Source organism: Gorilla gorilla, chromosome 1 (assembly GCF_029281585.2).
Source record: "Gorilla gorilla gorilla isolate KB3781 chromosome 1, NHGRI_mGorGor1-v2.1_pri, whole genome shotgun sequence".
Classification (NCBI taxonomy): Eukaryota; Metazoa; Chordata; class Mammalia; order Primates; family Hominidae; genus Gorilla; species Gorilla gorilla.
The window spans coordinates 129,406,336-129,433,776 of NC_073224.2; the positions used below are offsets into that span (position 1 = coordinate 129,406,336).

At 43.9% G+C, this 27,441-nt stretch overlaps 2 protein-coding genes across 3 annotated transcripts in view; one reads left to right on the forward strand and one right to left on the reverse strand.

Moving 5' to 3' along the window:
* The window catches only part of GSTM2 (glutathione S-transferase mu 2), a 1,178,915-nt gene that overhangs the window by 171,604 nt on the left and 979,870 nt on the right, over positions 1-27,441 (reverse strand). The window lies entirely within an intron of this gene.
* The window catches only part of LOC115933235 (neuroblastoma breakpoint family member 12-like), an 82,547-nt gene that overhangs the window by 53,341 nt on the left and 1,765 nt on the right, over positions 1-27,441 (forward strand). For both annotated transcript variants that reach the window (XM_055354085.2, XM_055354092.2), the window contains 26 exons: positions 1,256-1,465; positions 3,250-3,355; positions 4,191-4,405; positions 5,446-5,518; positions 5,983-6,188; positions 7,475-7,526; positions 11,437-11,600; positions 12,644-12,695; positions 13,301-13,473; positions 14,193-14,244; positions 14,842-15,014; positions 15,725-15,776; positions 16,394-16,566; positions 17,281-17,389; positions 17,996-18,168; positions 18,888-18,939; positions 19,537-19,709; positions 20,419-20,470; positions 21,107-21,279; positions 21,994-22,102; positions 22,709-22,881; positions 23,601-23,652; positions 24,250-24,422; positions 25,132-25,183; positions 25,830-26,002; positions 26,717-26,825. In XM_055354085.2, the coding sequence (XP_055210060.2) occupies positions 1,256-1,465; positions 3,250-3,355; positions 4,191-4,405; positions 5,446-5,518; positions 5,983-6,188; positions 7,475-7,526; positions 11,437-11,600; positions 12,644-12,695; positions 13,301-13,473; positions 14,193-14,244; positions 14,842-15,014; positions 15,725-15,776; positions 16,394-16,566; positions 17,281-17,389; positions 17,996-18,168; positions 18,888-18,939; positions 19,537-19,709; positions 20,419-20,470; positions 21,107-21,279; positions 21,994-22,102; positions 22,709-22,881; positions 23,601-23,652; positions 24,250-24,422; positions 25,132-25,183; positions 25,830-26,002; positions 26,717-26,825 (3,274 nt within the window). The remainder of the gene's footprint in view (positions 1-1,255; positions 1,466-3,249; positions 3,356-4,190; positions 4,406-5,445; positions 5,519-5,982; positions 6,189-7,474; positions 7,527-11,436; positions 11,601-12,643; positions 12,696-13,300; positions 13,474-14,192; positions 14,245-14,841; positions 15,015-15,724; positions 15,777-16,393; positions 16,567-17,280; positions 17,390-17,995; positions 18,169-18,887; positions 18,940-19,536; positions 19,710-20,418; positions 20,471-21,106; positions 21,280-21,993; positions 22,103-22,708; positions 22,882-23,600; positions 23,653-24,249; positions 24,423-25,131; positions 25,184-25,829; positions 26,003-26,716; positions 26,826-27,441) is intronic.

Genomic DNA, 27,441 nt, shown 5'->3' on the forward strand with positions numbered 1-27,441 from the left:
ATGGAGCTAGGTGCTGTGACTCACACATATAATCACAGCACTTTGGAAGGCCCAAGTGGGAGGATGACTTGAGTTCAGGAGTTGAAGACCAGCCTGGACAATATGGTGAAACCCATCTTTACAAAGAATACAAAAAATTAGGCAGGCATGGTGCTGCATGCCTATAGTCCCAACTGCTCAGGAGACTTAGGTGGGAGGATCGGCTGAGACGTTCCTCCCACCCTCGTTCACTCCTCTCAGGCTAGACTCTCTCTCCTTTTCATTGGCTTGTCTTAGCTATTAATAAGAAGTCTCGGCCTGGCGCGGTGGCTCACACATGTAATCCCAGCACTTTGGGAGGCCGGGGCGGGTGGATCACGAGGTCAGGAGATCGAGACCATCCTGGCTAACACGGTGAAGCCCCGTCTTTACTGAAAATACAAAAAAAAAAAAAATAAAATTAGCTGGGCACGGTGGTGGGTGCCTGTAGTCCCAGCTACTCAGGAGGCTGAGGCAGGAGAATGGCATGAACCCAGGAACCGGAGCTTGCAGTGAGCCGAGATTGTGCCACTGCACTCCAGCCTGGGAGACAGAGCGAGACTCCATCTCAGAAAGAAAAAAAAAAAAAGTAAGTCTCTGACCAGGGGCGCTGGCTCACATCTTAATCCCAGCACTTTGGGAGGCTGAGGTAGGCGGAACACCTGAGGTCAGGAGTTCGAAACCAGCCTGTCCAAGATGGCGAAACCCCATCTCTACTAAAAATACAAAAATTAGCTGGCATGTTACTTGGCGCTTGTAATCCCAGATGCTTGGCAGGCTGAGGGATGAGAATCGCTTGAACCCGGGAGGCAGAGGTGGCAGTGAGCTGAGATTGTGCCTCTGCACTGCAGCCTGCGTGACAGAGTGAGACTCCGTCTCAAACAAAAAACAAAAAAACAAAAAAAGAAAAAAATTTAAAAAGCAAAATGAAATCTTTTGTGCTACACAGAAACATTGGCCACTGATGGGGTAAAAATCTCAGGGCCAAGCCTTGCTTTATAGAAACGTATAAGCAAGAAAAGTGTAGAAGTGTTTATATCTTGGTTTCAAGGTGACTGCATAGCTAAGACAAGTTGACTTAAAGGAGATCAAGACTGGAGATGACAAGAGTGAAACCAGGGAAACAACATCTTCAAATAAGTAGACAAGGCTGCCAGTGACATCCCTCAGTCCTGATTAAGCCTATTTGATTTCACCAGTTTTTAACTCATCATGTGTTTGCCTTTCTTCACCCCAGTCCCTGGCCCCACCTCTTGTGCCACAAACGTCAGCATGGTGGTATCAGCCAGCCCTTTGTCCAGCGAGAAGGCAGAGATGAACATTCTAGAAATCAATGAGAAATTGCGCCCCCAGCTGGCAGAGAAGAAACAGCAGTTCAGAAGCCTCCAAGAGAAATGTTTTGTAACTCAACTGGCCGGCTTCCTGGCCAACGGACAGAAGAAATACAGTAAGATCTATAGGCTCACCATCATGAAAGTGATGAATGATGTCCTGTCTTCTCTCTGAGACACTAAATGCTCTCTCCATCAAAAATAATTTCATCCTTCCTGTACTTCTAGGAAAACAGAAATGGGTATTTTAACATTTTGTTAAAGTTGGAAGACAGAGGTACCCTAAGTATTTAGCAACTTTCCATGTTTGCAATCAGGTGGGGGTGGGACTAGAGTTAAACTGCCATTTATTGATTTCTGACACAGGCACAGAATGACCTGTTTTCTCCAAGAGGCTCAATCGTGTTTTCAAGAATCCTCTCTGTACCATATAAGATCCTGCAGACAAATAACATCTAGTCTGTTGTTCTAAATGTCTGAGACTAGTGAACTTTTATTCAGTTCAAGTTTCTGTTGAGGCCCAACAGGCAAAGCTCTGTTCTAGTGACTCTGAGGGAAACTTGGTGATAGTAGCCAGTACCTGCTCTGAGGGGCTTCAAGAGGAGTCTACTCCTAATAGAACCTGTGCTGTCTATAAGTGACAGCATCAAGAGCAGGGAGTAGGGGCCGTGCATGGTGGCTCACTCCTGTAATCCCAGCACTTTGGGAGGCTGAGGCGGGCAGATCATGAGGTCAGGAGTTTGAGACCAGCCTGGGCAACATGGAGAAACCCCATCTCCACTAAAAATACAAAAAGTAGATGGGCGTGGTGGCAGGTGACTGTAATCACCCCTGCTCAGGAGGCTGAGGCAGGAGAATCCTTTGAACCCAGGAGGCTGAGGTTGCAGTGAGCCAAGATTTTGCCATTGCACTCCAGCCTGGGCGACAGGGCGAGACTGGTAAAAATAATAATAATAATAATAATGATAAATAAAAATAAGAATAAAAAGCAGAGAGTAGCTTGGTGAGAGTGAAGTCCTGCTTCCTGGGGCACAGAGTCTTGTTGCTAAAGAGGAAGAAAGATCGCACCCGAGAATGTGTGGAGATAGCAGTGCAGTGTACAGAGCAGGGACCGTGGGCCCGTCTCCTGGGCTCCATCCAAGTTGCTTGTCTTGTCTGTCCCTCAGTTTCCTCACCTGTTCAGAGGGTACTACAATAATACCTACCTCTGTAAATTGCTGCAGTGAATTACATGAGCTATTTCTTGTCAATCTCCTAGAACATTTATTGGCACACAGTAAACACTATCTATTAGTTCTTCATTCTGCTGTTTCTAAATTAACACACACTTTATTAGCATTTGGGCATATTTCCTTCATGGCCTTATGGTGTTATGTGTCACTCTTTATGCTTCAGATATGATTCTTAAAATCATAACTGAAGATATGATTTAAAAATCAAAGATTTTAAAAATCTTTCGCATACTTGTCCTTGAAATTCCCAGTAAAAGGGAAACCATCAGTCCCATAGTCCTAGGGGCCTTCCCGACTGTACAAGAAATCACTACTTCATGCCCCAGGGCAGTGTTTTAGAGGAGAGGCTGCAAGGCTTGGGAAAGTGGCCCCGCATTCAGAGTCAGACCTCAGGGACTGTGAATTCTGACTCCACTTCGTTGTGGTTGAATCATCTTGTCAACTTCCTTGACGTGCCCTTGAGGTTCTCTTTCTTCATCTCTAAATTTTGGAGGATCAGATGCCAGAAAGTCAGGAGACTGAAGAGTAAAGATGTGGAAATCCCTGTCTAGACCCTGGTACTGGGGAGAGTTTTGTCCTTGGGATGGACCTGGCTCCTGCCCTGTAGGCAATGACCACAGCAGCATGTCCAGCCTTCCACTGAGGCAGGCGTGTCTGTCTTTTCTCAGAATACGAAGAGTGCGAAGACCTCATAAAATCTATGCTGAGGAATGAGCGACGACAGTTCAAGGAGGAGAAGCTTGCGGAGCAGCTCAAGCAAGCTGAGGAGCTCAGGTGAGGGGACCCCATGGGGGCAGGCAGGGGGGCAGGTGTGTAAATCTCTGAAGTACAACAGCTCGGTGGGGAGAAGTAAGAACGAAGCTGGGCCAGGGGAAGGGCAGGAATTGCCATGGCAGGCTCGCAACACACAAGTATTTATCAAGCAGAGAAGAGGTATAATAAAAATGTATGGGTTGCAGTTGTTTCTCAGAGCTTTGTTTTCTCTTTTTCAAACAAGTAATTGTTGATGTGAAATTTACATAACACAAAATTAACCAAAGGAGTGTGAACCACACAGCAGCATTCAGTATACTCAAAATGGTGTGCCGTCACCACCCCACTTACCCTTAGTGAGAATCACCTCCTGACTGACTGCGGCTTCTCATTCTTTCACTCAATCAACGTTGCCTTCTCGACCCTGTCATTCTTTTCTTCTTTCGTCTTTTCAATTCGCCCCATCTGCATCTGGCCTCATTTCTGTACATGGCTTTGTATCTAGTGGCCGCAAGATGCACCATGTGTATTTTCACATGGAAATGTCCATGGCCAGAGTGAGGAACTGAAAGGATGTCTTTTTGAAACGGAATTAGGAAGACACCTACTTTTGTTTACAGAAGGGAAAGATGAATGGAACATCATCGAGGATCTTGCAGGAGCCCTCTCTGATACAGAGGAAGCCTGTAAACCATTTTCTATTCTTTCTCTTGGCCACAGACATTCCTTTCAACATGTGCTGACCTTCTGCTTGAAGGTCTCCTTGAGGACATTGTCTCAGAAGTCTCTGTTGCAATATTTGAACGGGTCACTCAACTCTTTCTACTCTTAAATTTTCTCTACCGTCTCACCTTAGGCAATATAAAGTCCTGGTTCACTCTCAGGGACGAGAGCTGACCCAGTTAAAGGAGAAGTTACGGGAAGGGAGAGATGCCTCCCGCTCATTGAATGAGCATCTCCAGGCCCTCCTCACTCCGGATGAGCCGGACAAGTCCCAGGGGCAGGACCTCCAAGAACAGCTGGCTGAGGGGTGTAGACTGGCACAGCAACTTGTCCAAAAGCTCAGCCCAGGTAAGGTGGCCATAGGCCCTGATGACCCAAAACCCCAGGCTTATGAGAGACTCCAGACCTCCATACTTTTACAATGACAGTTGTATCAGTGGGGTTTTTTTCCACTAAGCTTATGTGGCCATGACATGACCAGGACTTCTTGGGTAAGAACGGAGATGGGAAACCCATGGGGTTGGAGGTGACAGTATTGCAAGTGTCCCTCCTCCCTTGATGGAAGGTGGTCTTTGGAGCAAGAGGCAGCATCTGTCTAGTTTTAAAGGACAGGAAGGAGGCTGCGATGGGAGCAGGCTTGTTAGAGTGAAAAGAGCTCTGGACTAAGAATGGAGGTTCCCAGGCTGTCTTTCGGCAATGTTCTTAGTAACTGTCAGAGAGTGAATGACTTGTCCTTCCTGAGTTTGTCTCTCTCCGTGGCAGACAAATTGTCTCTTGCAAGGGTCTGAAGCATTCAAATGTGGGAACACTTACAACTGCTTTCCAAAATGAGATGAAGCCCCTTGCCGTGTGATGTTGGAGAAGGCACTTGATGTGGGGGTGTTTTGTGGTAGGAAGTGCTTCAGACTGGAGCACTCCCCATGGATAGAATGTCCCTGAATAACACAGCAGAAGCCCCTTGGAGGCTTGAAATCTTCTGATGCATAGAGGACTGTGGGACAAGTTTGTCTGCTTCTAAGAGAAAGAATTAGGTTTGAAATGCAAACTGTGACAGGACACCAAGCCTGTGCCTGGGAATCAGATCTGGCACGATTGGGGAGACAGCTGCCAACGTCCAGAGAGAGGCTGCACAAGCCTCCAGTCATATGGGAAGCAAAAGGTCTTTTCAATATTTGGCCACATCTTGATGGTGGCCCTCCACATCAGAAATGCATTGCCTGATGGATCAGGAAACCATGCCAGGGCATTCTGTTAAAGATAAAACGTGAGAGTTTTCAGTTGAGCGGTGACCCATGCCTAGATGTTCATGTCTGTGTTGCACATTGGGCTGACTGTGCTTGCAGACTGTGAAGTGGGAAATATCTGAATGAACACTTCTGTATTTACAGAAAATGACAACGATGACGATGAAGATGTTCAAGTTGAGGTGGCTGAGAAAGTTCAGGAATCGTCTGCCCCCAGGTAACACTGAATACTCAGGAACAATTAATGGATGGTAACATATGAGGAATATCTAGGAGGCACACCCTCTCTGGCATCTATGATGGGCCAAAAACCCGCATTCGGTTGGCCACAGTATGTGAAATATAACCCAGCTTAGACACAGGGTGCGGCAGCTGTCATGTTTCTCTATGTGTGCCGAGTGTCATGTCTGCACCGTACAGGGATAGCTGAGTCTTCATCCTCCTCAGCTCCTATCTGTCCAGTGCAATGAACAGCACCTGCTCTCTTCCTCTCTGTTTCCCATGGCAGCCATGCTCTGTTTCAGAGAGAACAGGATTGCATGTTCCCTCTTTAAGGGAACCTCCATTTTGCTTTCTGGGACCACTCACTTAATGCTGCCTGTCAAAACCAGCTAGGACTCCCTGGGTTCCAATCCCTCTGTGTTTAATCTTCTGTCATCTCTGTCCCACCTGGCTCATCAGGGAGATGCAGAAGGCTGAAGAAAAGGAAGTCCCTGAGGACTCACTGGAGGAATGTGCCATCACTTGTTCAAATAGCCATGGCCCTTTTGACTCCAACCAGCCACATAGGAAAACCAAAATCACATTTGAGGAAGACAAAGTCGACTCAACTCTCATTGGCTCATCCTCTCATGTTGAATGGGAGGATGCTGTACACATTATTCCAGGTAGCCTCTGTTTTTCTTGTGTCTCATACCTCTCTCTAGGCTGAGGAAGATAAACTCTGAAGACAGGCTCTATAAACGCAAATTCATTTGAATGGAAAACTATGATGTGTTTCTAAACAGATATCAGGGAGTTTTTTTGTCCTTCTCAGCTAATGTCATGCCTTTGTCTGCCAGTCCCCAGTATCAAGTTCCTCAACCCCAGGCAAGTGTGACAATCTCATAGTCACCTGAGTGCAGGAGGTGCACAGGCAGTATCTGTCAGGCCTCCTAGCTTCGATTCAGTATCTCTTGTCATCTGTGATTAAGTCATCTGTCCCTGAACAATGTCCATGGAGTTTCTATGCCTGTTTAAGGAAGCTGGCAGCCTTGCCTTTGTATTTGGAAATATTGTTCCCCAGGCTTCACTGCTCTCAGCTTTCATCTGGATCTCCTTTAAGTCAGCTTGCTTAGCTGCACAGTCACCCTGAAATCAGGACGGAAACTTCTTCTTTACTTTGCTGATATATTTCCATAAAGCAAGGCTGGACTCTGGTTTTCCACCCTGTCAATGCAATGGCTGATCCAATATTTCTTTGTAGCATCGTGGATATATATATATATATATTTTTGCGATGGAGTCTTGCTTTGTCACTCAGGCTGGAGTGCAGTGGCACCATCTTGGCTTGGTGCAACCTCTGCCTCCCAGATTCAAGTGATTCTCCTGCCTCAGCCTCCTGAGTTGCTGGGACCACAGGTGCACAACATCACATCTGGCTAATTTTTGTATTTTTAGTAGAGACAGGCTTTCCCCATATTGGCCAGGGTAGTCCTGAACTCATGACCTCAAATGATTCACCTGTCTTGGCCTCCCAAATCACAGATTCTTTTTAAAGCAAGAGTTGTTCAAATTTATCTATCAGTCGTGTTTCATGTATAGATGCCTGTAAACATTTAATGTCCATGTTACCTGGTGATATAAGTCCGTATTGCAGCAACACTCTTAGAAAATTGTTTGACCAATTTTTGGAGATTGTTTTTTGGGGAAAAAATTTTGTTTAACTTTGACTCAGGCAGGGAATATGGCATTATGGTCTACACGTAGAGGGAGATTTTGGCCTGTGGGTCTGGAAAGCAGGGTCATCTAATTCTCACCAAAGTTAATCTAGGACACCCTAGAATATTCCTGTCAGAATCCTTATTCTTGCACTGAGAATAGTTATGTCCTTGTGCTATGACTGGACAGTGATTTGTTCATATGTGAAGTATGAATTGCTTAATGTGACCTGCTTCTCTGAATTTATTTACAGAAAATGAAAGTGATGATGAGGAAGAGGAAGAAAAAGGGCCAGTGTCTCCCAGGTAATGATGTGGAATTGTTGGCTGTTAATTCAGTAGTGACATCTGGAGATTGTAGATTTAGGGAAAATGAGGAAGTGATGAATAGAACTATTTCTTCCATTCACCCAGCTACAAATTGTGCTGATTTACAATGTTGTATGTTATTTGTGGCACTTGTTTTGGTTTTAATTTCATAGTCCTCTCAAGATAGGAACTTGCCATCAGATGAGCCAGGTGAACTAGCCAAACAGGGTTTTCTTGTTGATCTTTTCAAAAAACCAGCCCTGGATTCATTGATTTTTTGAAGGGTTTTTTGTGTCTCTATCTCCTTTAGTTCTGCTCTGATCTTAGTTACTTCTTGTCTTCTGCTAGCTTTTGAATTTGTTTGCTTTGCTTCTCTAGTTATTTTAATTGTGATGTTAGGGTGTCAATTTTAGATCTTTTCTGCTTTCTCTTGTGGGCATTTAGTGCTATAATTTTCCCTCTACACATTGCTTTAAATGTGTCCCAGAGATTCTGGTATGTTGTGTCTTTGTTCTCATTGGTTTCAAAGAACATCTTTATTTCTGCCTTCATTTTGTTATTTTCCCAGTAGTCATTCAGGAGCAGGTTGTTCAGTTTCCATGTAGTTGTGCGGTTTTGAGTGAGTTTCTTAATCCTGAGTTCTAATTTGATTTCACTGTGGTCTGACAGTTTGTTGTGATTTCCATTCTTTTACATTTGCTGACGACTGCTTTACCTCCAACTATGTGGTCGATTTTGGAATAAGTGTGATGTGGTGCTGAGAAGAATGTATATTCTGTTGATTTGGGGTGGAGAGTTCTGTAGATGTCTTTTAGGTCTGCTTGCTGGAGAGCTGAGTTCAAGTCCTGGATATCCTTGTTAAGCTTCTGTCTCATTGATCTGTCTAATATTGACAGTGGGGTGTTAAAGTCTCCCATGATGATTGCGTGGAGTCTAAATCTCTTTGTAGGTCTCTCAGGACTTGCTTTATGAATCTGGGTGCTCCTGTATAGGGTGCATATATATTTAGGATAGTTAACTCTTCTTGTTGAATTGATCCCTTTACCATTATGTAGTGGCCTTCTTTGTCTCTTTTGATCTTTGTTGGTTTAAAGTCTGTTTTATCAGAGACTAGGATTGCAACCCCTGCCTTTTTTTGTTTTCCATTTGCTTGGTAGATCTTCCTCCATCCCTTTATTTTGAGCCTATGTGTGTCTCTGCATGTGAGATGGGTTTCCTGAGTACAGCACACTGATGGGTCTTGACTCTTTATCCAATTTGCCATTCTGTGTTTTTTTAACTGGGGCATTTAGCCCATTTACATTTAAGGTTAATATTGTTATGTGTGAATTTGATCCTGTCGTTATGATGTTAGCTGGTTATTTCGCCCGTTAGTTGATGCAGTTTCTTCCTAGCGTCAATGGTCTTTACAGTTTGGCATGTTTTTGCAGTGGCTGGTACCGGTTGTTCCTTTCCATGTTTAGTGCTTCCTTTAGGAGCTCTTGTAAGGCAGGCCTGGTGGTGACAAAATCTCTCAGCATTTGCTTCTCTGTAAAGGATTTATTTCTCCTTCACTTATGAAGCTTTGTTTGGCTGGATATGAAATTCTGGGTTGAAAATTCTTTTCTTTAAGAATGTTGAAGATGCTGGAGAGGATGTGGAGAAATAGGAACACTTTTACACTGTTGGTGGGACTGTAAACTAGTTCAACGATTGTGGAAGGCAGTGTGGCAATTCCTCAGGGATCTAGAACTAGAAATACCATTTGACCCAGCCATCCCATTAGTGGGTGTATACCCAAAGGATTATAAATCATGCTGCTGTAAAGACACATGCACACATATGTTTATTGTGGCACTATTCACAATAGCAAAGACTTGGAACCAAGCCAAATATCCAGCAATGATAGACTGGATTAAGAAAATGTGGCACATATACACCATGGAATAGTATGCAGCTATAAAAAATGATGAGTTCATGTCCTTTGTAGGGGCATAGATGAAGCTGGAAACCATCATTCTTAGCAAACTATTGCAAGGACAAAAAACCAAATACCGCATGTTCTTACTCACAGGTGGGAATTGAACAATGAGAACACATGGACACAGAAAGGGGAACATCACACACTGGAGCCTGTTGTAGGGTGGGGGGAGGGAGGAGGGGTAGCATTAGGAGATATACCTAATGTTAAATGATGAGTTAATGGGTGAAGCACACCAATGTGGACATGTATACATATGTAACTAACCTGCACGTTGTGCACATGTACCCTAAGACTTAAAGTATTAAAAAAATACATATATATATATATATATATATATACATACACACAAAAAATAATAAAGGAAAACTATACATATGGAAAAAAAAAGAATGTTGAATATTGCTCCCACTCTCTTCTGGCTTGTAGGGTTTGTGCCAAGAGATCTGCTGCTAGTCTGATGGGCTTCCCTTTGTGGGTAATCCGACCTTTCTCTCTGGCTGCCCTTAGCATTTTTTCCTTCATTTCAACCTTGGTGAATCTGACAATTACGTGTTTTGGGGTTGCTCTTCTCGAGGAGTATCTTTATGGTGTTCTCTGTGTTTCCTGAATTTGAATGTTGGCCTTCCTTGCTAGGTTGGGGAAGTCCTCCTGGATAATATCCTGAAGAATGTTTCCCAGCTTGGTTCCATTCTCCCCGTCACTTTCAGTACACCAATCAAACGTAGATTTGGTCTTTCCACATAGTCCCATATTTATTGGAGGCTTGTTCATTTCTTTTTACTCTTTTTTCTCTAAACTTCTCTTCTCGCTTCATTTCACTAATTTGATCTTGAATCACTGATACCGTTTCTTGCACTTGATCGAATTGGCTACTGAAGCTTGTGCATGCATCACGTAGTTCTCGTGCCATGGTTTTCAGCTCCATCAGGTCATTTAAGGTCTTCTCTACACTGTTCATTCTGGTTAGCCATTCGTCTAATCTTTTTTAAGGTTTTTAGCTTCCTTGAGATGAGTTCGCACATCCTCCTTTAGCTCAGAGAAGTTTGTTATTACCGACTTTCTGAAGCCTACTTCTGTCAGCTCATCGAAGTCATTCTCCATCGTGCTTTGTTCCATTGCTGGCGAGGAGCTGCGATCCTTTGGAGGAGAAGGGATGTCAGGTTTTTGGAATTTTCAGCTTTTGTGCTCTGGTTTCTCCCCACCTTTGTGGTTTTATCTACCCTTGGTCTTTGATGATGGTGACCTACAGATGGGGTTTTGGGGTGGATGTCTTTTTTGTTGATGTTGATGCTATTCCTTTCTGTGTGTTAGTTTTCCTTCTAACAGTCAGGTCCCTCAGCTTCAGGTCTGTTGGAGTTTGCTGGAAGTCCACTCCAGACCCTCAAAGAGGGATTTCTTGGTGTTGCCTATTCTCTCCCATGTGTTTAAATCCAGGGAGAGGTGTATATATGCTTTCTTCCTATTTGTTGGTAGTATGTTGGCTAGTATTTTTGCAAGAAAAGAAATTGAAAAAGTAGATATATCAAAATATTGGGAAAATGGGGCCCTTAATACACAAGATCTGTGTCTGCACTGCGTCAAGAACTCTCTTCACTTGAATGCTGCATGTAAAATTCAACCCAATTTATGCAAAGTAGTTGAAGCCCTGTGTCAGTTCTCTGTGCTGCAAGTCATGATGGTAGTTTACAGGGAGAGTCTGGGTGCCCTGAGTTGGCTCATCTGTGGCACATGTACTGAGCACATGCTGCCCATTTTTGCTCTGTCCCCAGAGCAGTCACCCTCCACCCTGTATTTAGAAGGATAGTTTTATTTCTCTTGAAGGAAAAATGCCTTTGGTTTCTGTGACCACTCCATTCTGTCTCCCATCAGATCATCTGGGAGGTTTTGTTGTCTAATGTCTGTTGGTTAAATCTTCTATCATCCCTGTCCTGCCTGGCTCATCAGGAATCTGCAGGAGTCTGAAGAGGAGGAAGTCCCCCAGGAGTCCTGGGATGAAGGTTATTCGACTCTCTCAATTCCTCCTGAAATGTTGGCCTCGTACCAGTCTTACAGCAGCACATTTCACTCATTAGAGGAACAGCAAGTCTGCGTGGCTGTTGACATAGGCAGTGAGTACTCCATTGTGAAGGTGATAAAGCTCCATTTCATGGCCCAGGTAGACCCCATAATCTTTGGGCCTTGTGCCCCTTGTTGGGCTGAGATTTGCCATCACCGTGGGCTGAACGTATATATCAATGTAGATTTCAATCACTCTGGAGTCGAGTCTGAAGCACAGGCATGGGGTGGGTCAATGAGCTTTGCTCTCTTCCTAGTCTCAGGCCATGCCCGTGCCAACCTGGACTGACTGTCACGACATTGAACTCAAGGCAGGTGTGGCAAACTCACACCAAACTATGCAGCACATGCCCAGGAGTTGTCTGTCAGATCAGCTCATCTGAATTAAATGTCTCTTGCCAGCTACAAAATTCCTTATGAGTTTTGTTCCCAAAGCATGTCTGTGTGGTTCTTTACCTGCCCAAGGCCAGTGTCACCCTTGTCTACGTCTCAGTGAAAGATGTGACCCAGGTTTCACTGAATTTAGTCCCATTTTCTGTGTCTTCTAAGTTCGCTTGTTTTAGCTCATCTGTCCATCATGTTCCTGGTATGTTTTCTAGATAAATGGCTGACTTTTCACCCACAAAAGCCATAATAGCTGATGCTTCTGTGTAGAACCAAGTTTCATTTTGACTCAAGAGCTGGTACATTGCACCCCTTCATCAAATCTCTGTGTCCACAATGTCGTAAGCTATCAAATTCTGGGTATTTAATGAGAGAAAGCTTAATATTGAAGTATCTCTCCTATGAGGTGTTAGAACTATGTGCCTACAATTTATTGGGGGAAAAAATTGCTCATTTGTGTACATAAACCTAGAACAGAGCACATAGGGAAGATAACATTCCAAAACAGGGGAACTTTGCCCAAGGCTCATGAAAGAACCCAAGCCAGTTTTCTCAAGACTTGACCTCAGGCCTACTGGAATATTTCTCTCAAAGTCTCCTGTTCTCACACTGACAAGACTGATGTCCCTGTGTTAGGATTGGACAGAGGAATGTTTCTGTTTGCAAGGAAGAACTGCTTAATGTAAGAGGGCCCGTCTGAATTTATTTGCAGGACATTGGTGGGATCAAGTGAAAAAGGAGGACCAAGAGGCAACAGGTCCCAGGTGAGTCTGAGGAATTGTGGACAGTTAATTTGATGTTGACACCTGGATATGCCAAGTCCAGGGAAAACAGTACATGCTGAAAATAATGATTTTGTCTTGTCAGACAAGTCTGAATTATGCCTACTACATTGCTTTTTGGTTCTCATTAGAGTAAATGTTTAGGTTTCCATTTCTTCCTACCTTTATCATTTACTAACCTAGTGAAGGTTGACCATACCTCAAAAGCTGTATTCTCATGGTAACTGCAGGGAAACTTGAGCACATTTTATGCAAAATTATTGAGGACATGCTTTTCATGATCACTGTTCACTGTGTGTCCTGAGAGCACAAATACAGAGTGTCCTTTGACTCCCTCATCAGTGTGTCACGTGACGAATTCACTGAGCTGTGTGTGTGTGTGTGTGTGTGTGTGTGTGTCTTTCTCTTTCATCCTTTTCTACCTGGCCCTGTTCTATCCCACCATAAAGGCAATAATTTGTTACCTCATTCATGGATCTGTCCTTTTTCTTTTCAAACTCTTCCTTACGTTAGCCATGAAATCTAGCTGGGGCTGTGTGGTTTCTGATTCTCCCTGGCTTATTCTTTACTTTTTCCCACTTTTCCAGGCTCAGCAGGGAGCTGCTGGATGAGAAAGGGCCTGAAGTCTTGCAGGACTCACTGGATAGATGTTATTCAACTCCTTCAGGTTGTCTTGAACTGACTGACTCATGCCAGCCCTACAGAAGTGCCTTTTACGTATTGGAGCAACAGCGTGTTGGCTTGGCTGTTGACATGGATGGTGAGTACCTTTCTATGAAGGTGATAAGGATCCACTGAGTCTTCTGGTTAGGGTCATATTCCTACTGCAAGTGGCCCTTACTGAGCTGAGAGATGTCATTGCCACAGGGAGGACCTATAGGCACATGTAGGTTGAATGAAACTCTAGTTCCACTTGGAAGCCCAGACAAGGGATGGGTCAGTGAGCAAGGCTCTCTTCCTAGTCTCAGGCCATGCCTGTGGCGCCCTAATCCTACTCTCAAGATGTTGGATCTGGGCAGATGTGACAAATTCACACAACTCTGATTTTGTCTCAATTTTGTAGATCTTGTAGATTTCATCCTTCACTCTAATTTCAGCGTCTAAAATCCTCGCTACCATGAACAATCTGAGTATTTGATGAGACAGGGCTGAATAGTGCAGTTTTTCTCCTAGCAACCATCTGGGGGCATTTGCTTTAAATCGATTGGAAAAATATGGCATAACCATTTGCACAAACTTGGGACAAATGATATTGGGTTAACGGTCTACCAGAATAGGGAATTTTACCCACAGTTTCTGGGACAAAAACCAAGGAATCTCTATCGTGATCAGCCTTCAGGCCTCCTGAAGAATATCTCTCACAGTGTCCTATTCTCATGCTGAGGAGCCTGAAGTCCCTGTGTGAGGATTAGACAGTGGATTGTTATGTGTGTAGGAGAACCAGCTTAATATGTCTGTCCATGTCTGAACTTATTGCAGAAATTGAAAAGTACCAAGAAGTGGAAGAAGACCAAGACCCATCATGCCCCAGGTAACTTTGAGCAATTATGGATGCTTAATTCTGTGTTGACACCTGGAGATGCCAGGTCCAGGGAAAACAAGAGTGTGTTCAATTTCGTGTTTTCAACGAAGGTTGAATTACTCCTACTGACATTGCTGTTGGTTTTCATTGCAGTAGATGTTTAGGTTTCCATTTCTTCCTCCCCTTCTCATTTACTAACTTACTGTAGGTTGACCATACCTCAAAGGCTGTATGGCAACTGCATGGAATCTTGAGCAAGTTTATGGAAAATTATTGAGCCCACTCTTTTCATGATCACTGTTCACTGTGTGTCCCGAGGGCACTAACTCAGAGTGTCCTTTGACCCCTCCATCAGTGTGTCACCCGGCCAATTCGCTGAGCTCACTTTCTCCTCTCTCTCTCTCTCCCTCTCCCTGTCTTTCTCTTTCATTCTTTTCTACCTGGCCCTGGTCTATCCCAACATAAAGGCAATAATTCATTACCTCATTAATGGATCTGTCCTTTTTCTTTTTAAACAGTTCCTTATGTTAGCCATGAAATCTAGCTGGGGCTGTGTGGTTTCTGATTCCCCCCTGGCTTATTCTTTACTTTTTCCTACTTTTCCAGGCTCAGCAGGGAGCTGCTGGATGAGAAAGGGCCTGAAGTCTTGCAGGACTCACTGGATAGATGTTATTCGACTCCTTCAGGTTATCTTGAACTGCCTGACTTAGGCCAGCCCTACAGCAGTGCTGTTTACTCATTGGAGGAACAGTACCTTGGCTTGGCTCTTGACGTGGACAGTGAGTACCTTACTATGAAGGTGATAAGGCTCCACCTGGTCTTCCAGATAGGGGTGATATTCCTGTTCCAAGTGGCCCTTACTGACCCGAGAGATGTCATTGCCGCAGGCAGGACCTGTGGGCGCATATAGGTTGTAATGAAACTGTAGTCTCAGTTGGAAGCCTAGACATGAAATGGGTCAGTGAGCAAGGCTCTATTCCTAGTGTCCAGCCATGCCTGTGGCAACCTGAGCCCACTCTCAGCACATTGGACCCAGGCAGATGTAAAAAATTCACAGAACTATGATTTGGACTCAAGGGTTTGTAGATTTCCTCCTTCATTCTAATTTCAGTGTCTAAAATTCTTGCATCCATGAACGAGCTGGGCATTTGATGAGACAGGGCTGAATACTGCGGTTTTCCTCCTAGAAATCATCTGGGCCATTTTCTTTTGAACTGATGGGAACAATGAGGCATAACTGTTTGCACAAACTTGGGATAAATGATTTTGGGATAACGATCTACCAGAATGGGGATATTTCACCCTTGGTTCTGAGATGCAAACCAAAGAATATCATGACCAGCTTTCAGGCCTCCTGAAGTATATGTCTCACATTGTCCTGTTCTCATGCTGAGGAGCCTGAGATCCCTGTGTGGGGATTAGACAGTGGACTGTTATGGATGTAGGTGAATTGGCTTATTTTGTCTGTCCCTGTCTGAATGTATTGCAGGAATTAAAAAGGACCAAGAAGAGGAAGAAGACCAAGGCCCACCATGCCCCAGGTAACCGAGCAATTGTGAACAGCTACTTCTGTGTTGACATCTGGAGACTCCTGGTTCAGGGAAAACAGAGTGGGCTGACATTATCGATTACATCTTTTCAACCAAGCCTGAATCATTCCTACTAACATTGCTGTTGGTTTTCATTGCAGTAGATATTTAGGTTTCCATTTCTTCCTCCCCTTATCATTTACTAACCTACTGTAGGTGGACCAGACTTCAAAAACTGTATTCTCATGGCGACTGCATGGAAACTTGAGCACATTTTATGGAAAATTATTGAGCACAGTCTTTTCATGATCACTGTATGCTGTGTGTCCTGAGGGCACTAACTCAGAGTGTCCTGTTACTCCCTCATCAGTGTGTCCACCTGGACAATTCACTGAGCTCGTTCTCTGTGTGTGTGTGTGTGTGTGTGTGTGTCTATCTGTCTTTCTCTTTCATTCTTTTCCATTTGGCCCTGTTCTGTCCCAACATGAAGGCAATAATGTGTTACCTCATTAATGGATCTATCCTTTTACTTTTTTAACCACTTCCTTATGCTACCCATGAAACCTAGTTGGGGCTCTGTTGTGTCTGATTTCCCCTGGCTTATTCTTTACTTTTTCCTCGTTTTCCAGGCTCAGCAGGGAGCTGCTGGAGGTAGTAGAGCCTGAAGTCTTGCAGGACTCACTGGATAGATGTTATTCAACTCCTTCCAGTTGTCTTGAACAGCCTGACTCCTGCCAGCCCTATGGAAGTTCCTTTTATGCATTGGAGGAAAAACATGTTGGCTTTTCTCTTGACGTGGGAGGTGAGTACCTTTCTATGAAGGTGATAAGGATCCACTGAGTCTTCCATATAAAGATCATATTCCTGCTCCAAGTGGCCATTACTGAGCTGAGAGATGTCATTGCTGCAGTGAGGACCTATAGGCACATGTAGGTTGAATGAAACTCTAGTTCTACCTGGAAGCCCAGACATGGGATGGGTCAGTGAACATGGCTCTCTTCCTAGTCTCAGGCCATACCTGTGGCACTGTGATTCTATTCTCATGACATTGGACCTGGGCAGATGTGACCAATTCAGAGAACTATGATTTTGACTCAAGGGTTTGTAGATTTCCTTTTTCACTCTAATTTCAGTGTCTAAAGTCCTCACAACCATGAACAATCTGAGTATTTGATGAGACAGGGCTAAATATTGCAGTTTTTCTCCTAGAAATCATTTGAGGGTATTTGCTTTAAATTGATTGGAAAAATATGGCATAACTGTTTGCACAAACTTGGGACAAATGATATTGGGATAACGATCTACTAGAATAGGGACATTTTACCCACAGTTTCTGGGAGAAAAACTGAGGAATTTCTATCATGACCAGCCTTCAGGCCTCCTGAAATATATCTCTCACAGTGTCCTATTCTTATGCTGAGGAGCCTGAGGTCCCTGTGTGAGGATTAGACAGTGGATTGTTATATGTGTAGGGGAATCAGCTTAATGTGTCTGTCCATGTCTGAATTTATTGCAGAAATTGAAAAGAAGGGGAAGGGGAAGAAAAGAAGGGGAAGAAGATCAAAGAAGAAAAGAAGAAGGGGAAGAAAAGAAGGGGAAGAAGATCAAAACCCACCATGCCCCAGGTAACTTTCAGCAATTGTGGATGCTTAATTCTGTGTTAACACCTGGAGGCAACAGATTCAGGGAAACCAGAGTGTGTTTGATGTCACGTTTTCAACGAAGGCTGAATTACTCCTACTGTCATTGCTGTTGGTTTTCATTGCAGTAGATGTTTAGGTTTCCATTTCTTCCTCCCCTTATCATTTACTAACGTACCATAGGTTGACCATACTTCAAAAGCTGTACTCTCATGGCCACTGCATCGAATTTTGAGCATATTTTATGGAAAACTATTGAGCTCACTCTTTTCATGATCACAGTTTGCTGTGTGTCATGAGGGCACTAACTCAGAGTGTCCTTTTACTCCCTTACCAGTATGTCACCTGGCCAATTCACTAGCTCACTTTCTCTCTGTCTCTGTCTCTGTCTCTGTCTCTCTGTCTTTCTCTTTCATTGTTTTCTACCTGGCCCTGTTCTATCCCACCATAAAGGCAATAATTTGTTACCTCATTCATGGATCTGTCCTTTTTCTTTTCAAACTCTTCCTTACGTTAGCCATGAAATCTAGCTGGGGCTGTGTGGTTTCTGATTCTCCCTGGCTTATTCTTTACTTTTTCCCACTTTTCCAGGCTCAGCAGGGAGCTGCTGGATGAGAAAGGGCCTGAAGTCTTGCAGGACTCACTGGATAGATGTTATTCAACTCCTTCAGGTTGTCTTGAACTGACTGACTCATGCCAGCCCTACAGAAGTGCCTTTTACGTATTGGAGCAACAGCGTGTTGGCTTGGCTGTTGACATGGATGGTGAGTACCTTTCTATGAAGGTGATAAGGATCCACTGAGTCTTCTGGTTAGGGTCATATTCCTACTGCAAGTGGCCCTTACTGAGCTGAGAGATGTCATTGCCACAGGGAGGACCTATAGGCACATGTAGGTTGAATGAAACTCTAGTTCCACTTGGAAGCCCAGACAAGGGATGGGTCAGTGAGCAAGGCTCTCTTCCTAGTCTCAGGCCATGCCTGTGGCGCCCTAATCCTACTCTCAAGATGTTGGATCTGGGCAGATGTGACAAATTCACACAACTCTGATTTTGTCTCAATTTTGTAGATCTTGTAGATTTCATCCTTCACTCTAATTTCAGCGTCTAAAATCCTCGCTACCATGAACAATCTGAGTATTTGATGAGACAGGGCTGAATAGTGCAGTTTTTCTCCTAGCAACCATCTGGGGGCATTTGCTTTAAATCGATTGGAAAAATATGGCATAACCATTTGCACAAACTTGGGACAAATGATATTGGGATAACGGTCTACCAGAATAGGGAATTTTACCCACAGTTTCTGGGACAAAAACCAAGGAATCTCTATCGTGATCAGCCTTCAGGCCTCCTGAAGAATATCTCTCACAGTGTCCTATTCTCATGCTGAGGAGCCTGAAGTCCCTGTGTGAGGATTAGACAGTGGATTGTTATGTGTGTAGGAGAACCAGCTTAATATGTCTGTCCATGTCTGAACTTATTGCAGAAATTGAAAAGTACCAAGAAGTGGAAGAAGACCAAGACCCATCATGCCCCAGGTAACTTTGAGCAATTATGGATGCTTAATTCTGTGTTGACACCTGGAGATGCCAGGTCCAGGGAAAACAAGAGTGTGTTCAATTTCGTGTTTTCAACGAAGGTTGAATTACTCCTACTGACATTGCTGTTGGTTTTCATTGCAGTAGATGTTTAGGTTTCCATTTCTTCCTCCCCTTCTCATTTACTAACTTACTATAGGTTGACCATACCTCAAAGGCTGTATGGCAACTGCATGGAATCTTGAGCAAGTTTATGGAAAATTATTGAGCCCACTCTTTTCATGATCACTGTTCACTGTGTGTCCCGAGGGCACTAACTCAGAGTGTCCTTTGACCCCTCCATCAGTGTGTCACCCGGCCAATTCGCTGAGCTCACTTTCTCCTCTCTCTCTCTCTCCCTCTCCCTGTCTTTCTCTTTCATTCTTTTCTACCTGGCCCTGGTCTATCCCAACATAAAGGCAATAATTCATTACCTCATTAATGGATCTGTCCTTTTTCTTTTTAAACAGTTCCTTATGTTAGCCATGAAATCTAGCTGGGGCTGTGTGGTTTCTGATTCCCCCCTGGCTTATTCTTTACTTTTTCCTACTTTTCCAGGCTCAGCAGGGAGCTGCTGGATGAGAAAGGGCCTGAAGTCTTGCAGGACTCACTGGATAGATGTTATTCGACTCCTTCAGGTTATCTTGAACTGCCTGACTTAGGCCAGCCCTACAGCAGTGCTGTTTACTCATTGGAGGAACAGTACCTTGGCTTGGCTCTTGACGTGGACAGTGAGTACCTTACTATGAAGGTGATAAGGCTCCACCTGGTCTTCCAGATAGGGGTGATATTCCTGTTCCAAGTGGCCCTTACTGACCCGAGAGATGTCATTGCCGCAGGCAGGACCTGTGGGCGCATATAGGTTGTAATGAAACTGTAGTCTCAGTTGGAAGCCTAGACATGAAATGGGTCAGTGAGCAAGGCTCTATTCCTAGTGTCCAGCCATGCCTGTGGCAACCTGAGCCCGCTCTCAGCACATTGGACCCAGGCAGATGTAAAAAATTCACAGAACTATGATTTGGACTCAAGGGTTTGTAGATTTCCTCCTTCATTCTAATTTCAGTGTCTAAAATTCTTGCATCCATGAACGAGCTGGGCATTTGATGAGACAGGGCTGAATACTGCAGTTTTCCTCCTAGAAATCATCTGGGGCATTTTCTTTGAACTGATGGGAACAATAAGGCATAACCGTTTGCACAAACTTGGGATAAATGATTTTGGGATAACGATCTACCAGAATGGGGATATTTCACCCTTGGTTCTGAGATGCAAACCAAAGAATATCATGACCAGCTTTCAGGCCTCCTGAAGTATATGTCTCACATTGTCCTGTTCTCATGCTGAGGAGCCTGAGATCCCTGTGTGGGGATTAGACAGTGGACTGTTATGGGTGTAGGTGAATTGGCTTATTTTGTCTGTCCCTGTCTGAATGTATTGCAGGAATTAAAAAGGACCAAGAAGAGGAAGAAGACCAAGGCCCACCATGCCCCAGGTAACCGAGCAATTGTGAACAGCTACTTCTGTGTTGACATCTGGAGACTCCTGGTTCAGGGAAAACAGAGCGGGCTGACATTATCGATTACATCTTTTCAACCAAGCCTGAATCATTCCTACTAACATTGCTGTTGGTTTTCATTGCAGTAGATATTTAGGTTTCCATTTCTTCCTCCCCTTATCATTTACTAAGCTACTGTAGGTGGACCAGACTTCAAAAACTGTATTCTCATGGCAACTGCATGGAAACTTGAGCACATTTTATGGAAAATTATTGAGCACAGTCTTTTCATGATCACTGCATGCTGTGTGTCCTGAGGGCACTAACTCAGAGTGTCCTGTTACTCCCTCATCAGTGTGTCACCTGGACAATTCACTGAGCTCGTTCTCTGTGTGTGTGTGTGTGTGTGTGTGTGTGTGTGTGTGTGTGTGTCTGTCTGTCTGTCTTTCTCTTTCATTCTTTTCCATTTGGCCCTGATCTGTCCCAACATGAAGGCAATAATTTGTTACCTCAATAATGGATCTATCCTTTTACTTTTTTAACCACTTCCTTATGCTACCCATGAAACCTAGTTGGGGCTCTGTTGTGTCTGATTTCCCCTGGCTTATTCTTTACTTTTTCCTCGTTTTCCAGGCTCAGCAGGGAGCTGCTGGAGGTAGTAGAGCCTGAAGTCTTGCAGGACTCACTGGATAGATGTTATTCAACTCCTTCCAGTTGTCTTGAACAGCCTGACTCCTGCCAGCCCTATGGAAGTTCCTTTTATGCATTGGAGGAAAAACATGTTGGCTTTTCTCTTGACGTGGGAGGTGAGTACCTTTCTATGAAGGTGATAAGGATCCACTGAGTCTTCCATATAAAGATCATATTCCTGCTCCAAGTGGCCATTACTGAGCTGAGAGATGTCATTGCTGCAGTGAGGACCTATAGGCACATGTAGGTTGAATGAAACTCTAGTTCTACCTGGAAGCCCAGACATGGGATGGGTCAGTGAACATGGCTCTCTTCCTAGTCTCAGGCCATACCTGTGGCACTGTGATTCTATTCTCATGACATTGGACCTGGGCAGATGTGACCAATTCAGAGAACTATGATTTTGACTCAAGGGTTTGTAGATTTCCTTTTTCACTCTAATTTCAGTGTCTAAAGTCCTCACAACCATGAACAATCTGAGTATTTGATGAGACAGGGCTAAATATTGCAGTTTTTCTCCTAGAAATCATTTGAGGGTATTTGCTTTAAATTGATTGGAAAAATATGGCATAACTGTTTGCACAAACTTGGGACAAATGATATTGGGATAACGATCTACTAGAATAGGGACATTTTACCCACAGTTTCTGGGAGAAAAACTGAGGAATTTCTATCATGACCAGCCTTCAGGCCTCCTGAAATATATCTCTCACAGTGTCCTATTCTTATGCTGAGGAGCCTGAGGTCCCTGTGTGAGGATTAGACAGTGGATTGTTATATGTGTAGGGGAATCAGCTTAATGTGTCTGTCCATGTCTGAATTTATTGCAGAAATTGAAAAGAAGGGGAAGGGGAAGAAAAGAAGGGGAAGAAGATCAAAGAAGAAAAGAAGAAGGGGAAGAAAAGAAGGGGAAGAAGATCAAAACCCACCATGCCCCAGGTAACTTTCAGCAATTGTGGATGCTTAATTCTGTGTTAACACCTGGAGGCAACAGATTCAGGGAAACCAGAGTGTGTTTGATGTCACGTTTTCAACGAAGGCTGAATTACTCCTACTGTCATTGCTGTTGGTTTTCATTGCAGTAGATGTTTAGGTTTCCATTTCTTCCTCCCCTTATCATTTACTAACGTACCATAGGTTGACCATACTTCAAAAGCTGTACTCTCATGGCCACTGCATCGAATTTTGAGCATATTTTATGGAAAACTATTGAGCTCACTCTTTTCATGATCACAGTTTGCTGTGTGTCATGAGGGCACTAACTCAGAGTGTCCTTTTACTCCCTTACCAGTATGTCACCTGGCCAATTCACTAGCTCACTTTCTCTCTGTCTCTGTCTCTGTCTCTGTCTCTCTGTCTTTCTCTTTCATTGTTTTCTACCTGGCCCTGTTCTATCCCACCATAAAGGCAATAATTTGTTACCTCATTCATGGATCTGTCCTTTTTCTTTTCAAACTCTTCCTTACGTTAGCCATGAAATCTAGCTGGGGCTGTGTGGTTTCTGATTCTCCCTGGCTTATTCTTTACTTTTTCCCACTTTTCCAGGCTCAGCAGGGAGCTGCTGGATGAGAAAGGGCCTGAAGTCTTGCAGGACTCACTGGATAGATGTTATTCAACTCCTTCAGGTTGTCTTGAACTGACTGACTCATGCCAGCCCTACAGAAGTGCCTTTTACGTATTGGAGCAACAGCGTGTTGGCTTGGCTGTTGACATGGATGGTGAGTACCTTTCTATGAAGGTGATAAGGATCCACTGAGTCTTCTGGTTAGGGTCATATTCCTACTGCAAGTGGCCCTTACTGAGCTGAGAGATGTCATTGCCACAGGGAGGACCTATAGGCACATGTAGGTTGAATGAAACTCTAGTTCCACTTGGAAGCCCAGACAAGGGATGGGTCAGTGAGCAAGGCTCTCTTCCTAGTCTCAGGCCATGCCTGTGGCGCCCTAATCCTACTCTCAAGATGTTGGATCTGGGCAGATGTGACAAATTCACACAACTCTGATTTTGTCTCAATTTTGTAGATCTTGTAGATTTCATCCTTCACTCTAATTTCAGCGTCTAAAATCCTCGCTACCATGAACAATCTGAGTATTTGATGAGACAGGGCTGAATAGTGCAGTTTTTCTCCTAGCAACCATCTGGGGGCATTTGCTTTAAATCGATTGGAAAAATATGGCATAACCATTTGCACAAACTTGGGACAAATGATATTGGGTTAACGGTCTACCAGAATAGGGAATTTTACCCACAGTTTCTGGGACAAAAACCAAGGAATCTCTATCGTGATCAGCCTTCAGGCCTCCTGAAGAATATCTCTCACAGTGTCCTATTCTCATGCTGAGGAGCCTGAAGTCCCTGTGTGAGGATTAGACAGTGGATTGTTATGTGTGTAGGAGAACCAGCTTAATATGTCTGTCCATGTCTGAACTTATTGCAGAAATTGAAAAGTACCAAGAAGTGGAAGAAGACCAAGACCCATCATGCCCCAGGTAACTTTGAGCAATTATGGATGCTTAATTCTGTGTTGACACCTGGAGATGCCAGGTCCAGGGAAAACAAGAGTGTGTTCAATTTCGTGTTTTCAACGAAGGTTGAATTACTCCTACTGACATTGCTGTTGGTTTTCATTGCAGTAGATGTTTAGGTTTCCATTTCTTCCTCCCCTTCTCATTTACTAACTTACTATAGGTTGACCATACCTCAAAGGCTGTATGGCAACTGCATGGAATCTTGAGCAAGTTTATGGAAAATTATTGAGCCCACTCTTTTCATGATCACTGTTCACTGTGTGTCCCGAGGGCACTAACTCAGAGTGTCCTTTGACCCCTCCATCAGTGTGTCACCCGGCCAATTCGCTGAGCTCACTTTCTCCTCTCTCTCTCTCTCCCTCTCCCTGTCTTTCTCTTTCATTCTTTTCTACCTGGCCCTGGTCTATCCCAACATAAAGGCAATAATTCATTACCTCATTAATGGATCTGTCCTTTTTCTTTTTAAACAGTTCCTTATGTTAGCCATGAAATCTAGCTGGGGCTGTGTGGTTTCTGATTCCCCCCTGGCTTATTCTTTACTTTTTCCTACTTTTCCAGGCTCAGCAGGGAGCTGCTGGATGAGAAAGGGCCTGAAGTCTTGCAGGACTCACTGGATAGATGTTATTCGACTCCTTCAGGTTATCTTGAACTGCCTGACTTAGGCCAGCCCTACAGCAGTGCTGTTTACTCATTGGAGGAACAGTACCTTGGCTTGGCTCTTGACGTGGACAGTGAGTACCTTACTATGAAGGTGATAAGGCTCCACCTGGTCTTCCAGATAGGGGTGATATTCCTGTTCCAAGTGGCCCTTACTGACCCGAGAGATGTCATTGCCGCAGGCAGGACCTGTGGGCGCATATAGGTTGTAATGAAACTGTAGTCTCAGTTGGAAGCCTAGACATGAAATGGGTCAGTGAGCAAGGCTCTATTCCTAGTGTCCAGCCATGCCTGTGGCAACCTGAGCCCGCTCTCAGCACATTGGACCCAGGCAGATGTAAAAAATTCACAGAACTATGATTTGGACTCAAGGGTTTGTAGATTTCCTCCTTCATTCTAATTTCAGTGTCTAAAATTCTTGCATCCATGAACGAGCTGGGCATTTGATGAGACAGGGCTGAATACTGCAGTTTTCCTCCTAGAAATCATCTGGGGCATTTTCTTTGAACTGATGGGAACAATAAGGCATAACCGTTTGCACAAACTTGGGATAAATGATTTTGGGATAACGATCTACCAGAATGGGGATATTTCACCCTTGGTTCTGAGATGCAAACCAAAGAATATCATGACCAGCTTTCAGGCCTCCTGAAGTATATGTCTCACATTGTCCTGTTCTCATGCTGAGGAGCCTGAGATCCCTGTGTGGGGATTAGACAGTGGACTGTTATGGGTGTAGGTGAATTGGCTTATTTTGTCTGTCCCTGTCTGAATGTATTGCAGGAATTAAAAAGGACCAAGAAGAGGAAGAAGACCAAGGCCCACCATGCCCCAGGTAACCGAGCAATTGTGAACAGCTACTTCTGTGTTGACATCTGGAGACTCCTGGTTCAGGGAAAACAGAGCGGGCTGACATTATCGATTACATCTTTTCAACCAAGCCTGAATCATTCCTACTAACATTGCTGTTGGTTTTCATTGCAGTAGATATTTAGGTTTCCATTTCTTCCTCCCCTTATCATTTACTAAGCTACTGTAGGTGGACCAGACTTCAAAAACTGTATTCTCATGGCAACTGCATGGAAACTTGAGCACATTTTATGGAAAATTATTGAGCACAGTCTTTTCATGATCACTGCATGCTGTGTGTCCTGAGGGCACTAACTCAGAGTGTCCTGTTACTCCCTCATCAGTGTGTCACCTGGACAATTCACTGAGCTCGTTCTCTGTGTGTGTGTGTGTGTGTGTGTGTGTGTGTGTGTGTGTGTGTGTGTGTGTGTCTGTCTGTCTGTCTTTCTCTTTCATTCTTTTCTATTTGGCCCTGATCTGTCCCAACATGAAGGCAATAATTTGTTACCTCAATAATGGATCTATCCTTTTACTTTTTTAACCACTTCCTTATGCTACCCATGAAACCTAGTTGGGGCTCTGTTGTGTCTGATTTCCCCTGGCTTATTCTTTACTTTTTCCTCGTTTTCCAGGCTCAGCAGGGAGCTGCTGGAGGTAGTAGAGCCTGAAGTCTTGCAGGACTCACTGGATAGATGTTATTCAACTCCTTCCAGTTGTCTTGAACAGCCTGACTCCTGCCAGCCCTATGGAAGTTCCTTTTATGCATTGGAGGAAAAACATGTTGGCTTTTCTCTTGACGTGGGAGGTGAGTACCTTTCTATGAAGGTGATAAGGATCCACTGAGTCTTCCATATAAAGATCATATTCCTGCTCCAAGTGGCCATTACTGAGCTGAGAGATGTCATTGCTGCAGTGAGGACCTATAGGCACATGTAGGTTGAATGAAACTCTAGTTCTACCTGGAAGCCCAGACATGGGATGGGTCAGTGAACATGGCTCTCTTCCTAGTCTCAGGCCATACCTGTGGCACTGTGATTCTATTCTCATGACATTGGACCTGGGCAGATGTGACCAATTCAGAGAACTATGATTTTGACTCAAGGGTTTGTAGATTTCCTTTTTCACTCTAATTTCAGTGTCTAAAGTCCTCACAACCATGAACAATCTGAGTATTTGATGAGACAGGGCTAAATATTGCAGTTTTTCTCCTAGAAATCATTTGAGGGTATTTGCTTTAAATTGATTGGAAAAATATGGCATAACTGTTTGCACAAACTTGGGACAAATGATATTGGGATAACGGTCTACTAGAATAGGGACATTTTACCCACAGTTTCTGGGAGAAAAACTGAGGAATTTCTATCATGACCAGCCTTCAGGCCTCCTGAAATATATCTCTCACAGTGTCCTATTCTTATGCTGAGGAGCCTGAGGTCCCTGTGTGAGGATTAGACAGTGGATTGTTATATGTGTAGGGGAATCAGCTTAATGTGTCTGTCCGTGTCTGAATTTATTGCAGAAATTGAAAAGAAGGGGAAGGGGAAGAAAAGAAGGGGAAGAAGATCAAAGAAGAAAAGAAGAAGAGGAAGTAAAGAAGGGGAAGAAGATCAAAACCCACCATGCCCCAGGTAACTTTCAGCAATTGTGGATGCTTAATTCTGTGTTAACACCTGGAGGCAACAGATTCAGGGAAACCAGAGTGTGTTTGATGTCACGTTTTCAACGAAGGCTGAATTACTCCTACTGTCATTGCTGTTGGTTTTCATTGCAGTAGATGTTTAGGTTTCCATTTCTTCCTCCCCTTATCATTTACTAACGTACCATAGGTTGACCATACTTCAAAAGCTGTACTCTCATGGCCACTGCATCGAATTTTGAGCATATTTTATGGAAAACTATTGAGCTCACTCTTTTCATGATCACAGTTTGCTGTGTGTCATGAGGGCACTAACTCAGAGTGTCCTTTTACTCCCTTACCAGTATGTCACCTGGCCAATTCACTAGCTCACTTTCTCTCTGTCTCTGTCTCTGTCTCTGTCTCTCTCTCTCTGTCTTTCTCTTTCATTGTTTTCTACCTGGCCCTGTTCTATCCCAACATAAAGGCAATAAATTTTTTTTTTTTACCTTATTAATGCATCTTTCCTTTTTCTTTTCTAACCACTTCCTTATGTTACTTCTGAAATCTAGTGGGGCTCTGTGGTGTCTGATTTTCCCTGGCTGCTTCTTTAGTTTTGTGTCCTTTTC